The sequence below is a fragment of the Aegilops tauschii genome, chromosome 6 (assembly GCF_002575655.3).
Source record: "Aegilops tauschii subsp. strangulata cultivar AL8/78 chromosome 6, Aet v6.0, whole genome shotgun sequence".
NCBI lineage: Eukaryota > Viridiplantae > Streptophyta > Magnoliopsida > Poales > Poaceae > Aegilops > Aegilops tauschii.
The window spans coordinates 401,894,191-401,905,635 of record NC_053040.3 but is presented as its reverse complement, the minus strand read 5'-3'; the positions used below and the strand labels follow the sequence as shown (position 1 = coordinate 401,905,635).

The window sequence follows — 11,445 nt, the reverse complement described above, 5'->3', positions numbered from 1 at the left end:
CTCCGCGCCGTGCAGCGCGTCGGCGCAGACTCCATCTGGCGTGCCGGGCTGGCTGCGCTCGCCAGGGAGAAAAAGGGTTCCCGTCCAGAACAGGTCTCCGGACGACGGTGCACCTCGCCCCACGGTGGGCGTCAAATGTCGGGGGTTGGGTGCGACATATGCCAATGGATGGCTTATCATGGTGGGAGCGAGTAGAACGTCGCCGGTGCCTGGAAGCGGGATAAGGCGTAGACACGAACGCCGGCGCACTTTACCCAGGTTCGGGGCTCTCCTAGGAGATAACACCCCTAGTCCTGCTCTACGGGGTCTCCGCATGATCACTAAGGCACAAGTGAATACAATGGTGCTCCTCGAGCTGTATGCTAGAGGTAGGAGAAGGCAAGGCTAGCTCTCTCCTTTCTCTATGGGTTGGTCTAGTTCTAACAGGTTTGGAACCCATTGCATGGGTGCCCTTGGGGGGTTTATATAGGCCTACCCTCCTAGGGGTACAATGGTAATCCAGCCGGGTGTAGGATCCGACTGTCAGTCTCTCTGGCTGCCGGCTTCTCCGTCGTCTGCTGGGGCCCGCCGCCTGGTGGCCCCCGCCGACTGGTCTGGTACGGGGCCGACAGGCCGCCCCCGCCGCTCACGGGTCTTGTCGGCTGCTGATCACTGTTGCCGTGGTGCTGATGACGCAGGCATGATCAGGGGAGCGTGGCTACAGCTCCGCCGCCTGGCGGGCGATTACTGTAGCCACTATGCGTCTCGTCTGGTTAATGGCGCGTGGGGCCCGAGGAAGGGGCGGGCCGACTGCTGGAGGCCGACCTCCCTCGGGTCCGACTGGTGGGGCTCTAGCCGTCTTCCGGGCTCTTGCTGGTCTGCGGGGCCCGTCGACGTTGGGCCGTACTGACAGGTCGTCGTGGGAGCAGGGCTCCGCCTGCTTGTGGTGACGTCAGGGGTGGGGTGGCAACAGTGCCGCGCCGGGCGGAGATCTCCGCCGGTACGGTGCACTGTGGCCACGCCCATCCCGGGATTTCGGAGGGATGGGCTGTACTGTAGCCACTCCCTGTCTTGTCTTCCTTGATGGGGGCGCAGGCGTCGTTGACGCCTCGGCCCGACTGCTAGGGGCCGGCTTCTCTGGAAGCCGCCCACTAGGAGTCGGCTTGTCTTGATGCCGGCCTCTGGAACTCGCCGTTTACGGGCAGCCGGCTATTCCTTCAGCCGGCCACCAGAAGGCGGCACTTCGTCTTGGTGCCTTGAGGGGCGCAGCCTGCCCCGATGTTCTGAAAGGTTCTGGGTCTCGGGTTAGCCTACCCGTGGCCCATTACCCCGACAGACGTACCGCGGTGGCGTCCGGGCCGACGACGACGCCCCCTGCGGCGAGAACGCGCGAGAGGACTGCTCTGCCGGAGCTGGCGGTGTAGAGGCTAGAAACAGATGCGGAGCGCGCGCAGCGGCGAAGCTGCGAGACGGATGACACGATGGAGGAAGATGAGAGAAGATAGCTAATGGATCCGGCAGGCCTGGGGGTGGATTTGATGCAATTTGCGGTGGGGTCAGGCTGCCGGGTCTGACGAGTGGGCATGCCCCGGCGCCCATATCCGTCCCATATTTTGGCTGGATATGAGGTGCCGGTCAGTCCGGATGTTTGAGGCCCTTTTGAGGCGCCCGTCTGAGTCAAATTTTTACGACCGGACAGTGATTGAGCGGCCCGCTCGGGCGTATGAGACGTGTTTGAGGAGCCCGGCTTTAGATGCTCTAAGGCCATGTACAGTGCTAGGTGCTTAGGAAGGTGCTTAGAAAAATAAACTGAATTTTTCTGAAGCACCAGTGCCTATTTCCACAGGAGAGACGTATAATTAGACGCCCACCATATACAAATAAGCATTGGTGGTTAAGAAAAACCTGATTTATTTCTCCAAACACCTCTTCTAAACATCTTGCATTGTACAAGTTTCCCATATTTTGGGATGGAGGGAGCATTTTTAGAAGTAGAGTCAAACAGAAGAAGAAAATAACGGCACTGCAACATCTGAGTTCTCAAAGATCCTCGTCAAAATAAAGCGAAACAGCGAGGGCGCAAAAGCGAGAGAAAACAATCACCGCCACCACCCCGACCTGCACTTCTCGTCTTCTGCTCCGCCGCACCTCCGACCCATCCTCCTCTCTCTCACCCCCACTTCTCCAGATCTACTCCACTGCCGCCTCCAATGGCGTCTCCAGCCGGAAACCCTAATCCGAACCCCGGCAACCCCAATCCCCCCTTCGAGATGGCCATGCTCTTCAGGCCGCCTCCCAACCCCGCGCCGACCGCCGCGCCCATGTTCCCCGGCGCCGCCGGCCCGCCGCCGCACTCCGGCCCCTACTCCTACCCCCCGGCCACCCCTCCCTTCCACCTCCGCCCCTACCTCCACTACCCGCAGGATCCCCAGCCCCCCATGCCCCGCCCGGTCATCCCCTTCCCCATGCCCAACCCGAACGCGAACCCCAACCCGGGCGCTAACCCCATGGCCGCCGCGGGCCCCAACCCCGGCGCCCGCCTCATGCAGCTGCTCGGCAGCTCCGGCTCGGGCCACCTCGAGTCCGCGGTATCCATGCCCCCGCCGTCGTCGGAGTTCGCCGCCGCGCAGCCGTCGCCGCTCCCGGCGATGCCATCCGCGCCGCCGGCGAGGATGCTCAGCAGCACCAGCAGCAAGGTGCCCAGAGGTCGGCTTCTGGGTGGCGGGGACAAGGCGGTGCACAACGTTGACTCGAGGCTGCCTGGGGAGGCGCAGCCGCCACAGCTGGAGGTGACGCCGATCACCAAGTACACGTCAGACCCAGGTCTTGTGCTGGGCAGGCAGATCGCTGTGAACCGGACGTACATCGTCTATGGGCTCAAGCTGGGGAACATCCGTGTGCTAAACATCAACACCGCGCTTCGGTCACTGCTCCGTGGCCATACACAGGTATATATTTTAGTCCAGAGAGATAAATTGTTGGTTAGTTCTATGTAGAAATGCTCATCCACAAATTGAATCGCTGGGTAGTGGGTAGTGGGTGTTAATGATGAATGATGTATTTAGCTAAGGGAAAGGATCTGAAAAGTTCGAAGTGTAGATACTGCATTCCCCATACGCTAGAATAACATACCTTATACATTTTCGGTTGAAACCATTTTCAGATATTTTGTTATCATCACATTCAGTTGCATGTTATTTTGAGAACAACCTCTGATACATTATTATTTGTATCAATGTCATGACGAGGCTGATGAATTAACTATGTATTAATAGATATGTTAATTCTGAATTTATGTTGGCTAGACCGTTAAGAAGGGCTGAATTGGCTTATTTCAGTGAATTTGAACATTCTATGTGTATGACACTCATGGAATAATCACTGCCCATAAGGCTGTTACTGTGTGGTTGTTTGCTCGTGCTCATATTCAGCAATTTTAATTTATAGAATATTCTATGTAAACTTGTCCCGCAATTTAAGTGTTCAAGGAAGTGACTGAGGATTTCTGATGTCAATATTTGTCAATATCTTTAGATGGTAACTGGTTATGCACTCCTCATTTTCACGTGGGTTCGAATTTTATTAAGTATATGAAAGTGCATTTGTTTCTTATGGCTTGCGTTCTTTCTTCTTTAGAGGGTCACGGACATGGCTTTCTTCGCTGAGGACGTCCATCGTTTAGCAAGGTACTGTGCATGGAACAAAAACATAATCTGAATTTGTTCACCCAGTTGGCAGCACAACAAAAAGTTATCTTCACTCTCCTTTGGAGATCACACATTTAACATTGTCTGAGGTTATTTATACTATATAAAAATAGCTAATCCTTTTCCTTATTCTTTATAATTGTGTGGGTCATGTATGCTAAGTTGCTCTCTTCTGCTGCAGCGCAAGTGTTGATGGACGGATATACGTGTGGAGGATTGATGAGGGGCCCGATGCAGAAAATAAACCACAAATTACAGGAAAGATAGAAGTTGCCATACAAATTGTAGGTGATGCCGAAGCTTACCATCCAAGGATATGTTGGCACTCTCATAAGCAAGTAAGGCATCATTTACATAACATTTGCCACCTCCAAGTTCATTTTGCATCTCAACTCACTAATGGAGTTGCATGTTTATCCTACAGGAACTTCTGTTTGTTGGAATCAGAAACTGTGTCTTAAGAATAGACACAACTAAAGTGGGAAGGGGAAGAGACTTTAATGCTGAAGAACCTATCAAATGTCATCTTGACGAGCTTATTGATGGTGTACGCTTGGTTGGTAGGCATGACGGTGATGTGACAGATTTGTCCATATCTCAGTGGATGACTACCCGACTGGCTTCAGGATCAAATGATGGCACGGTTTGTATCAAATACTCTCCTATTTATTGTGAAATTTTAAATTATGCGGAATTGGGAGAAGTATTTTTTGAATGGTATTCTTGAATATGCCATCAGATTCTAGTTCTTCTGAGCAATATGGAAGCTTATTTCCTCTTTCATTTCACTGAATAAATTGTATAAAAAACCATTGATTAAAATATGACTGAATTTTCCATCTATAGGCTTGCAGAATTAATTATTTTTATTCTGGTTGCAGAGTTTTTTTAATAGTATCCTAATACTTTGTTCTCTTGTCGTTTCAAAGCACCTTTCTCTTAAGAAAGGAAAGCAAACCATATGTCTCGTGGTATGTTGTCAAGGGTTGTTTGGATCGGGCTTGTCATGACATATTTTGGAAATAGTTCATCGAATGATCTGTGGTTTGGACTGTCTCCCCCTTGATTTGATGGTTTTGACTGCATTTACGCTGTTGTAGTCAGCAATATATACCATATAAAATTATTTGCAGTGCATAGAAAAACTGTGAAGTACGTTTCACCTGCTATGTTCGCGTAACCTCGATTGATGGTTATCAGGTGCTGTCTGGTTACTGCTAATAGTCGGTTGAAAACTAACATCAGCTGCTAGGTTAAGCACTAATGAGGCTGCCAGCAATTTTTTGACTTAGTTGGCCTCTCTTTTCCCTGTTAGACATTATTTTATTTAGAGAAGTGCTGATCATCCTTACTAAGCACATTTGTAATGTATATTGGTTTATTTTGCAGGTAAAGATTTGGGACGATCGCAAGTTAGCGCCTCTATCGATTCTAAAGCCACATGATGGTCAAGCTGTTTACTCAGTTGCCTTTCTTACAGCACCTGAGCGCCCGCATCATATAAATCTCATCACTGCTGTATGCACTCTTGCACAGATTACTTAATTTGTCCCAATGATTGCTTAGTTTTACTTACCTTTTTGAAGCACACGCTTTTGTTGGGGCATCTTGCTCAGTTTTTCTGTAGAAGTGCTATCCTGGGCAAAATGCTTCATCCAGGAGTTCGAATCTGCCATTATGCGAAGCAATTAGTCCAAACAACGTTACATCTACCAAAACACAATGACATCTACATACATACACACACACACACACACACACACATAATATTGTATCTTAATTAGAAATGAACTATAAGGTGCCTGTACCACTTGAGTTTTAGTAAAATCTAAACGGAGCTGTATTTGCCTACAATTGCCAAGGGACAAAGAGGCAAAGACTCTGCTTGTGGTTTGGATAGTCTGTGAAATGCTACATTATATAATGTTCAAATGGGAGAATCATTTTTGTAGATATTCTATTTCTGTTAGAAATGATCAGTTAATGTGATTCTGCTCTTATCATCTTCTGAGAAACAGAATAATTGACTGCATGTTGTGCAAATATGTTAACAGACGTCTTACATGCTATTCTGGTTCTTAATGTAGGGTCCTCTAAACCGAGAAATTAAAATTTGGGCTTCTACTAATGAAGAAGGTTGGTTGTTGCCAAGCGACTCTGAGACTTGGAATTGCACGCAGACCCTGGAACTTGTTAGTTCTCTGGAACCTAAAGTCGAGGAGGCATTTTTCAATCAAGTTGCAGTGCTGCCTCAAGCAAGCATTATCTTACTTGCGAATGCGAAGAAGAATGCTATTTACGCTGTGCATGTTGAGTATGGCTCAGACCCCGCTTCTACCCGCTTGGATTATATCGCAGATTTTACAGTCGCGATGCCTATTTTAAGTCTTACTGGTACACATGAAAGCCAACCTGATGGTGAGCAGGTAGTTCAAGTCTATTGTGTCCAAACAATGGCCATCCAGCAGTATGGGCTGGAGTTATCACTTTGTTCGCCTCCTACATCTGATACTAACTCATTTGGAAGAGACCCTGCTATTTCACGTGTTTATGATACACCTCTGGAAGTGGTAGGAGCAGAGTCATCCACGGGAACTAGCGTTACAGATTCTTATACCGTCGGTACTTCGAGTAAACAATCAACTTTTGATCAGACTGCAGGTAAAACAATTACCATGTCTCATTCAATTGCTTCAGTTAATTAAGAGTTTTCTTTTGCTTATGATTTATCTCATTATCTGCAGAGTTTGATCTTAAGCCATCAGCTCCACCACTTACATACACAGAAGGTGATGGTTCTGTGCATCTTCAGTCTGCCCCTCTTGCATCAAACACTGATCTTACTGGATCAGGACCAGTAGGCAACCGTGACAAAGACCAATCAGCTTTTGATTATTCGACAAGCCGAATCACTGAGCCAGTTGCCTTGACTAGGCAAGACACACCCATGCCAAAACCAGTTGCCCTCGCTAGGCAAGATACACCCATGCCAAAACCAGTTGCCCTTGCTAGGCAAGATACACCCATGCCAAAGGACAATTTTGGAAAGGATGAATTAAGAGACAGCCACAGTGATGTTCAGATGCTCCCAAATCCTCGCATGATGTTTAAGGTAGGAGGAAATGCCACTCATCTCATAACTCCATCTGAAATTATATCAGGTGCTCTGTCTGCTGAAAGCAATCAGATCTCTAAATCTGATGGTGCAAAAATCCAGGATGACTCTATTAGTAGCCCTCGGATTGCAGAAGTGGAAGCAAAACATGTCAATGAGGGTAAATCTAATCATGATTTGGAACTTGAAGCTGTCAAGGAAGCTCAAGTTGTCCGTGAGAACTCAGAGAAAGATCAAAATTCGTTGGAGCAAACTGTTGAAATGATCAGTGAGCGTTCAGTAACAACTGATAAGTATAGCGTGGAAGAATCACGGTCACCGTCTGATAGACTGGTCCCTGACCATACTGGTGCTGCTGGAGAAAATGTTTCAAACAAAACCATAGAAAAACCTGGCATAAGTGACTCCTCTGTGTCTAGGGAGCAATCATCTTCATATACAAAGGACAAGGTTTTTCATCCTCAAGCATCTGGTCAGTCATCACCTTCTACAAGCGCATTTAACTCAACTGAGTCTTCACATGAACCTGTCAGCAGTGCATACCCTCCTATTGAATCCTCTTCAGAAGTTGCCGATATGCTGCAACAGGTGAGCATTGCATTAAACTATTCTCTTATCTATGTACTCTGAAGTAACTTTAGTCGAATGGAGTTGCTTGTAGTATTCTGAAGTTCTACTTGCTGTTTGGACTTTGCAATACGACCGTCTTGGCCTCCTATTGCAATACGACTGGTCTCTTTGCCATCCGGCCTGCAATATGAAACTAATGCTTCTTTGATGTACTATTGTACTGTACTAACGTCAACAGCAATTTGCATATAAGCTCTAGTTTTACATGTCGATAATATTTGGCCTGAATTCAAGAGTAATTTGGCTGTTGACTGGTTATTAGACTTGCTACTACTAGAAAATCACAGGGTTGTCCTTTCTGAAGACAGTTTCTTTATGCTTAGTTTGGATTGGGCTGGGAAGTGGGAACCAATGTGGCCCTGCAGCCTGCCAACCTGGCATAAACTTGGCGCAGTTTCAAGTTCAAAATCAATGTGAATAGGATAGGCTGAGGTTGGAATCCCATTCAATTCCTGGTCCATCCAAACTAGGTGTTATGGATACAAATTCCATATAGACTCTGGTAGGTTTCTTGTTTCTCACGTCCTGCATGTAAACACACATTCTTAAATATTTTGTTGAGATGCATGAGAAAATCTGTACAGGTAAAATTGTCATTTCGTTCTGGGTTTCACTGGGAAAAAAGCACTGGCCTAATTGGAATGAAGATCCATGGAGTGACAACCGTGGTATCCCATCTAGTATTGGCCCACTGTTCCAGTACCCTGAGTTGGACATGATGTAGCCATCTATGGCCAACCTAACAATTGTGCCTGCTTGTAAAATCAGCAAATATCTACTCTTTTTTTTAGGAAAAGACATACTTGGTTTGTTTTGATTTGTCACTTGACTAGTGCTATTAGATGGTGAGAATTCTAGGTTATAACACTATGGCTTTTAGATCAGCGTTATATGAGTATGAGCTTCAGTTTATTTACTGTGTGGTCACATGTCTTGCAGCTAATAGCCATGCAGAAGGATATGCAGAAGCAGCTAGGTACTATCGTTATTGCTCCCATTGCGAAGGAAGGCAAAAGAATTGAAACATCACTAGGCCGTACAATGGAGAAATCTATCAAGGCTAGCATTGATGCCTTGTGGGCTCGTTTCCTGGAGGAGAACACAAAACGTGAGAAGGCTGAAAGGGAACGAATGCAGCAAATGACCACTCTCATCACAAGCTCAATAAACAAGGACCTTCCTGCTATGTTGGATAAGTTAGTAAAGAAAGAAGTTCCTTCACTTGGACCTGTTGTTGCACGGGCAATGACACCTATTATTGAGAAGTCCTTAACCTCTATAGTTGCTGATGCAGTTCAGGTTGTGCCTAACTTCCTGTTGCATTTGTTGTTCTTGCTTTTGCCACCCTTGCTCTTGTTGACTGTTTGCTTTTAGAAAGCGGTGGGTGACAAGGTGGTGAATCAGCTGGACAAATCTGTTACTGCAAAACTTGAAGCTACACTTGCTAGGCAAATCCAAATGCAATTTCATACATCTGTAAAACAGACTCTTCAGGTATGTATCATCTTGTAGTTTGTTCTTATAGATGGTATTCTGGCAGCTCTTATGTGGCATGTTACATGTTGCATCTGATTTGTTTGTTCATCTATATATGAAATTTACTGTAAGATCAATTTGTTTTAGCTTTGCTAGATGTACTAATTTGTTTCAAATGGATGTATGCAGGATGTTTTACGCACTAGCTTTGAATCATTGCTTGTTCCAGCATTTGAACAATCATGCAAGACAATGTTTGAGCAAGTAGACAGTGCATTCCAGAAAGGAATGTCTGAGCATGCTGTTGCTATTCAGCAGCAGGTTGAGGCAGCACATACTCCATTGGTGCTTACTTTAAAGGTAGGATATTTGTTATTTGGAATGGCTGGAAATAGCAAGTTAAAAGTATGCATTTTTCCTTTCCAATTGTATAATAACAAAAATGTTTATATAATTACTTTTCAGGAAACTATCACTTCTGCGTCCTCAATCACCCAGAATCTCACATCAGAGTTACTTGATGGGCATCGCAAAATTTTGGCGCTGGTTACATCAGGCAACGCCAATGCGCAAAATACAAATGTTCTGCAGCCCAACAATGGTCCTATCACTGGCCCGCCAGAGGTGCTGAATTCTGAAACCTTTTGAACTTCCACATTTTTTCTGATTGGCGACCTGTCTAAGCCGTTTGATGTAGTATGGGTATATGCCTATTGGGTATTGAGGGATGAGTCTTCAATCTTTTTTTCCTTGTCTTAGCTATATAATAATATGATGATTGATGACATCAAGACATCTATATAATTTTCATGTGCCCTGCAATTTTTCAGGTTGAGGCACCATTAGACCCGATGAAGGAGCTGTCAAGACTGCTATCTGAACACAAATTTGACGAGGCTTTTACAGTAGCACTTCAAAGAAGTGACGTGTCAATTGTGTCTTGGTTATGCTCTCAGGTATCGTCGTCCTTGATTGGTCAGCTAATGCAGAGCTATATGACCCTTGTTGATTAACTTGCTCATACTGGAATAGCTGTGTTGGATTTGTTATAGCTCTACCCTCTTGTACAGGTTGATTTGCGTGGATTATGTACAATGGCCCCAGTCCCTCTGAACCAGGGAGTCCTTCTAGCCCTACTCCAGCAGCTAGCAGTTGATATTGGCACCGAGACATCCCGGAAAATTCAGTGGATGACAGATGTTGCCATGGCGATCAATCCGACAGACCAAGTCATCGCCATACATGTAAGGCCCATCTTCGAGCAAGTCTACGCCAAGTTGGCTCACCACCGGTCGCTCCCCACCACCAGTCCATTGGATAATAGCAATCTTCGCTTGCTTATGCATGTCATCAACTCAGTTCTGCTTAGCTACAAGTGATTCTAGCTGGCTGCAGAAACAGTGGGGGAGTATGATGGTCTATTCTTTCTTTGTATAGAGAGAAAATTTTGAGGAAACCTAGAAGGACGATGAAAACTGTCACCAAGAAAAATTGTTAAGGGCTGATGTACCCGCCCCCTGGTGTAAATTAGGCTTGTATTGGACTTAAATTGGAGTATTTCCATGTGAACTGTCTACAAGTCTCTTTGTTCTTGAGCACACAGTCGTCCTTTGTAGCTCCAAGTTTTGATAGTGGTAGCAGCCGCTTGCAGTGGTGAGTGGCTGTTGCTTTCACCCAAAATATGATTGATGTTGTTTCAGGTGTGTGGAAGCTGTGCTGACGTCTTGATTTTCCTGTACTTGCATGTTGCTGTTGCAGCTTACCGTCTGTAGGCAAAATTTTGTGTTTTGACCCTTTTGTGGTCTAAATTCTGGATTTGACCTCTGTTTGATTTTTCTTTTTGAAATCTGACTCTTTTTCCTACCGCCAGAGGGCTCGACGGTAGACTTACATAGCCTACTGTCATGGGGTATGGCGGTAGGAAACTAGTCCACGTCAGCACCGCAGACGGCCGTTGTCCTCCTCCGTTTCACCCTATCGCCGCTGGTCCTGGCGGTAGGGTGTGGACAGTTATTGGGTGCGGCCGCCCGCCCCATCCCCTTCTTCCCCACACAACCAGCCGCCCCAACCCCTAAGAACAGAGAGGCAGCTCCTCTCTCGCCCCTTTCTCATCTCCTCCACTCCCCTCCTCTGATCTTCGTCGTTTCTTCACCATTTTTGCGGATCGAGATGGCCCTGAAAAGAGAAAAGTAAGCTCCTCCGATCCCTCCAATTAGTTTTAGTCAAATAGCTTCCGATTCGTCACATTATTTGATTCAAATCACTTCCCTTTTGAATTAGATTTTAATTTTTTGAACCCTAGGATTGATTTAGGTTGATTCTAGATGTTATATTGTGATAGATATGAACTCTAGTCACTAGTTGGTATGGTTATGTGAAGATGGACCCTAGTCCATATTTTTTTGGAGGATTTTTTTAATATGATGCATGTTGGAAGAATTTGTTGTGATATGATGATGCATGTTGATATGCTATGATGCAAGTAGTGGATGTAGTTGGAGAACAAATGTTGAACCCTCAAGATTCATAATTTTTTGT

General features: G+C 46.2%; 1 protein-coding gene across 1 annotated transcript; it reads left to right on the top strand.

The window, feature by feature from the left end:
• Window positions 1–2,065: 2,065 nt before the first annotated feature.
• On the top strand, window positions 2,066–10,606 carry LOC109743265 (enhancer of mRNA-decapping protein 4). Its single transcript, XM_020302347.4, has 13 exons — window positions 2,066–2,927; window positions 3,616–3,665; window positions 3,868–4,024; window positions 4,111–4,329; window positions 5,076–5,204; window positions 5,774–6,347; window positions 6,431–7,389; window positions 8,371–8,730; window positions 8,806–8,925; window positions 9,097–9,267; window positions 9,373–9,531; window positions 9,738–9,863; window positions 9,978–10,606. Exons 1-13 carry the CDS (start codon window positions 2,190–2,192, stop codon window positions 10,284–10,286), a joined length of 4,071 nt encoding a protein of 1,356 aa, XP_020157936.1. The 5' UTR covers window positions 2,066–2,189; the 3' UTR covers window positions 10,287–10,606.
• Window positions 10,607–11,445: the final 839 nt, after the last annotated feature.